We start from the raw sequence: 5,712 nt of genomic DNA on the forward strand, positions 1-5,712 counted from the left end.
CGTCACACCTGTGACGGTCCGTCCTGCACCTCCGTCCTGACGGTCAGAGACTCGTTTCCCGTACCAATTTCTCAAGAGTTGAAGTGTTTTGCAACGGGAGCTTACGACGGCTCGTCGTGGATGTGACGGCACGTCCTGCAGGTCCGTCACCGATTACAGAGAGTCGATTTTCAGTACCCAGTTTCAGAAGTCTAAGTGTTCTGGAACGAGACACCTGCGACGGTCCGTCGTGCCCACGACGGTCCGTCCTGCAGGTCCGTCGCCAAGTTCAGAGAGTCTATTTCAGTACCCAAATTTCAGAATTTCTAAGTATGCTGAAACGAGATATCTGTGACGGGCCGTCGTGCCTATGACGGTCCGTCGTGATGTCCGTAATCTTAGCCAGTTTTTCCAGAAATAAATATGCTGCTCAAAACGACTAAACAGGTCGTTACAGAAAATACTAGTTTGACCAAATATGAAAAATACTTATTAGATTAGTAGGCACTTACAAATATTTTTCAGTTTTATCATTTCAAAAGAAATTTTAATTTTAATACCTTCGGAAAAAATCATTTTCATTTATTATTTTATTAGTTGGCCAAGAATTTTGTCTCTTCTATTTATTGCCTCATAGTAATTGCTATTATTGTTATTATTATTATTATTATTATTTAAATTTTTATACCAAAAACAAACTAACATGTAATTGGGTTTATAGGGGACTTAAAAAAGACTATCAATGTATTGAGCTAAGTTATTATACTAATGATACGTGAAAATTATTTATCCCACAAACAAATTCTCCAGTGAAATAACATAAATAACAATCTCATTGTCTGTATGATCAAATTTCTTTTAAAAAAAAATTAAATGTTTTTCTGAAAATTGTAAAAAAAATTTGTGGGAATCAATTTGTATTTGGTATGCCACCTTCCGAAAACAATTATTTTCTCTGAAAAAAAAAATTGATCAAATATCTCATTTTTTATAATTAAGCACTCATTTAGAAAACATCAACACTTCTTTTTAAAAAAAAAATACAAGTTTGGCCAAATATGAAATCATAATTATTGATTAGCAGGTCGCTCACAAAAAAAAAAGAAACAAAAAAAAAACAGTTTAATGTTATTCTTTTAAAGAAATTTTAATTGTAATACCTAAAAAACATAAATCTGAAAATATCATTTTCTTTTATTTCTTTTATTAGTTCGCCAAGAATTCTTGTCTCTTCTATTTATTGCCCACATTAATTGCTATTATTATTATTATTAATGTTGTTGTTTTTTGTTGTTACTATTAGCTTAGATTATTGTCGTTATATCTCCGGCCGCTACTTTTTTTGTACAAATGTGGAAAAACAATAAGTTTTAGGTGGTGCATTATACTTTTTTCATCCGGTATTTTTTGTCATTATTTCTATTTTTATAGTTAAATTATAAAAATTTTGACTAACATTTTAAGATGCATTTTTTCATAATATTAATATGAGAAAATCGTAATTTATAGTACTTTTCATATAGTTTTAGAATATCTTATTTTTTTTTGTTTAAAATATCGAATTAATGTGATCTAATTTACCTTTAAAAATTAATCAAATTAACTTTTGATAAACAAAACATGACAAATATTTCAGGACGGAGTGAGTACTCATTTTGATATTCAAATTCCACAAAAGATTACAAAAAAACTTTTCTGTTTAGTGCTTATCTTAAACACAATAGACGTATTTAGCTTCACACGGGTTAAGCTTAAAGCACATAAAACTTGACCCGGTCAGTTGAATAAAAAACCCGTAAATCACGCTTAATGGTACGTGGAAAAGAGAATGCCACTTTGGCAATATCATAACTATTCTTTCATTTTTAATTAAAAGTCTTAAATTTAAATTTTGTATATTATCTTTGTGAACTGAACTTTATTCATATTTAATTAGTCTTTCAAGTAGATATTAAATATCAAATAAAAAAAAATCTAATATATATTCATGTACTTAATATAATTTAGCATACTCATTAAAACTATTCCTTATTAGAATTAATAATTATAAATAGTATTTAAATAAAAATAACATAATAAGAAAAGATACTCGAAAAACTGAATTTCAGTAAAGATTATAAGATTTTCATTTAAAGTCTGTGTAGAGTTCTTTATACAACTCTTTCCAAGGCCATCTCTACTTATTCTAAAAAAAAATAAAAATAGTTTTCTATAATAAACTCCACTCTTCACTTCATTCACTTTCACGGAGATTCTAAAACAAATAAATTATACTAATCCTAATATACTAATAATACTAATAATAAATAAATAAATAAATAAAACTCTAGCCGATTTGTTGCTGTCGCCGGTAGACAAAATTTGCCACTAAAGAGTAGCAAGCCGGGAGACAGTGTTTGAAATGAAATTCAAATTGCCAACAGAGAATCAACACTGGAATAATCAACAACACTGTTGTCTTGAGAAAAATCATCCATTCCTAAATCACCCAAATCATCAAAATTGCCGAATTCAGCGAAATCAGCATCGTTAAACAAGAAATCATTCCCAAAATCCAATGAATCGTTGCACAAATCGCCAAATTCGTTTGGTGTTGTTGTTGTTGTTGTTGATGTTACTGATGTCATAGTTGAGTCCTCAAGTAACGTTTGTTCAGCTGCTGAACCATCGAAATTGAAAAAATCATTTAAGAATGGGATATCTGTTGGCAAGTAATCGCTTGAGTAATCAGGAATCATGCTGGTCTCGCCCTGACATTCCTCAACGTCCTGCTGAATCGCTGATGGAATCAGCGGTTCAGCAGCACATTGAACAAACGGTTCAATCTCTTGAACCGTTTGCTCACATTCCATCGATCCTTGAACCGAAGGACATTCTTCCGAAACATGAACCTGGCCGGACCCGCTTTCTGATTGGCTCATTGTACACCGTAAAACAGAAGTTGGAGAGGGGATGTTACGGGATTCATTCCCGGATTCATAACCGGAGTGAGACAGAACACTGATTTCCGGCTCTGGCTCTGGTTCTGGTTCTGGCTCGGCCTTGGCAGGAGTGCTGAAGTTTGTTAAAGCATCGGGACCACGGAGCTTAATAGCAGCGTTGTCATAAACCATAGCAGCTTCTTCAGCAGTATCGTAAGTTCCCAACCAAAGCCGAACACGGCGAGCTGGGTCCCTGATCTCAGCCGCCCATTTACCCCACGGCCGTTGACGCACACCGCGGAACTTCCTAGCAGCACCAGCCGATTGAGGAGGCTGAACTTTCATTGGCTTCTGCTTAGTCTGAAGAGGCTCTGGTGCTCTTTTATTCACCGTTTTGCCATTTCCACTGCTAACTTCACACTTGACGGCAGTTTCAATACTGATTTCATTGATGTATTTTTTCACCCGTCGCCGTCCAAAAAGCAGGTCTTCTTCATCGCTGGAAGAATCGGTTGCGTCTGGGTCTGTGACAGAAATTCGAACAGTCCTTGGAACAGAGGGATTGAACTGAGAGGATTTTGTAGCTTCTGAGAATTTTTTTGATTTCACCAAAGATGGTTTAGTAACTTTTCTAATAACATTCCGATGTTCAGTGTATTTGATCGGACACAGTGAATGATAATCCATCGAATAAATCTGGATTGGTTATTTTTCAATGCTAAGCCTGATTAAAAAGACGAAAAAAAAGAAAGGAAGATAAAAGATGGATTGCTTTGAGAGTGAGACCACAAAAAGTAGCACACTTAATAGATGAGAACGAGCAATGGAACCGTCAAAGAGAAGCTTAAAACACGATGATTCACTGACAAAAAAAAAGACCCAAAAACATCAAAAGATGAGATTATAAAAGGAGAAGCACACCCACAGTCAGTCCCACACGGAGAACAACAAAGCCTGAGAGGATTAAAAAAAAGAAATCGAACTACAAAAATAGAGAAAGTAACAGAAAAAAACACACTAATGAATCCAAATGGTTGAATAAGGTGATGATGTTTATAGTCTTTTTTGAATGGTGAAAAACAGTGAGATGCTGATTAAGAGAGAGAAACATGAGTGTGGGGATTTTAGAGAGACAAAGTTGTGTTTGAAACTGGCTCAATTGCTGTTTTATATAGGATCCAACCAGCCGAAATTAGAAAATTAATTACAAGCACACCAATTTTTTAAATTTTATTTTCTTCATTTTTATTTATTCCATAATTAAGTTTTTTTTTTAAAAGGAAAAATACTCATTAATACATTCCTACTCATCAGATTCTGTGAAAATATCTCAGTCACCGGCTAGTAACCAAAGATTCCGGTAACATCGACGGTAAATAAACCCCGATTCGCCACATCTTTAACGCCGTTAGTGATTAAAACATTGGGGTATATGGGCCCCACTAACGGCGTTGGTCCAATGAGAGTTAACTTCTAACGTTGCTGAATCAGCACCTAATTGTATATTTCTCGAAGTACGTGTGGCCGGTCACGTGAGGCCCAGGATACCCGGCCCGGTTAAAATATATTGGTCAATGCCAATAACTCAGCTCTTTGACCAATTAAATAACTGATTTTTACATAATTAATTTTCACTTAATTATTAATTTCTTCCATTCCCTAAACATTTTATGAGTATGTTTAAATTAATTTCATTTAATTTCAAACATTTTCTGTCTTTTTAATATTTATTGAATTTCAACAAAAAATAAATACTAGGTTCAAAACAATAAATCGAACTTCATCCCACTAGATTTTGGGTCAAGTTAATGTGATGAATATTTGTACAAGATTTAGAATTATCGTTATACAAATATTTAAAATTATATTGAGTGTTTTACATGTATTTTCATTTTGATTAAGTGACAATGATACAATTTATATTGATTGTTTGCACTGATTAAATCGAGTATTTTATGTATACTATTTAATTTTAAATGAGTGACAATAATACAATTTATAATTTTCATTTTCATTGGTTATATCGAACATTTTTAAACAAGTGTTGATGATACAATTTAAAATTATTGTTTTTATTGGTTATGTCATGCGTTTTATCTGTATTTTCCTTTTAAACGAGTGATAATGATACAATTTATAATAATTATTTTTAACGGTTCTGTTGAACGTTTCACGTGTATTTTCATTTAAAACTCGTGATGATGATGTAACTACAATTATCATTTTCATTGACTATATTTATCATTTTACTTGTATTTTCATTTTAAACGAATGATAATGATATAATTTATAATAATTATTTTTAACGTTTCTGCTGGACGTTTCACGTGTATTTTCATTTTAAACTTGTGATGATTATATAACTATATTTATCATTTTCATTGACTATATTTGTCATTTTACTTGTATTTTCATTTTAAACGAATGATAATGATATAATTTATAATTATCATTTCATTGTTTAAAATATATCAAGTGTTTTATGTGTATGTTCACTTTAAACGAGTGAAGATGATGAGTTTTAAAAATTCTATTCACACTTTTGCAACTTATGCTATTTTCAAATTTTGTTTTTGTTCTATTTAAAAAGGAATGAATGATGTGTTTATATACTAAAAAATTCTATAACGATATACTCGGAGTAAAATGAGAACATAAGATTAAATATCTTTCAAAGTTGTATTTTTCCTTTTTTGGATAGATTAAAATTGTATCAAATGAAAAAAATAAACAAAATAAATAGTTTGAGTATGCATGAATATAACCTGTTGCGATGAATATATACCAACATCTTTTTTTAATTAAAGACGTA

The 5,712-nt window shown here is 31.8% G+C and overlaps 1 protein-coding gene across 1 annotated transcript; it reads right to left on the reverse strand.

Moving 5' to 3' along the window:
• Positions 1-2,077: 2,077 nt before the first annotated feature.
• LOC107013007 (ethylene-responsive transcription factor CRF4) lies at positions 2,078-4,029 on the reverse strand. The gene has a single exon (XM_015212991.1). The coding sequence runs from the start codon at positions 3,585-3,587 to the stop codon at positions 2,388-2,390; it is 1,200 nt and encodes a 399-aa protein (XP_015068477.1). The 5' UTR covers positions 3,588-4,029; the 3' UTR covers positions 2,078-2,387.
• Positions 4,030-5,712: the final 1,683 nt, after the last annotated feature.

The sequence above is a fragment of the Solanum pennellii genome, chromosome 3, assembly GCF_001406875.1.
Source record: "Solanum pennellii chromosome 3, SPENNV200".
NCBI classification, from domain to species: domain Eukaryota; kingdom Viridiplantae; phylum Streptophyta; class Magnoliopsida; order Solanales; family Solanaceae; genus Solanum; species Solanum pennellii.

Excerpts from the sequence above, each read along its gene's own strand:
- LOC107013007 (XM_015212991.1), bottom strand. The coding sequence starts at position 3,587 with ATGGATTATCATTCACTGTGTCCGATCAAATACACTGAACATCGGAAT.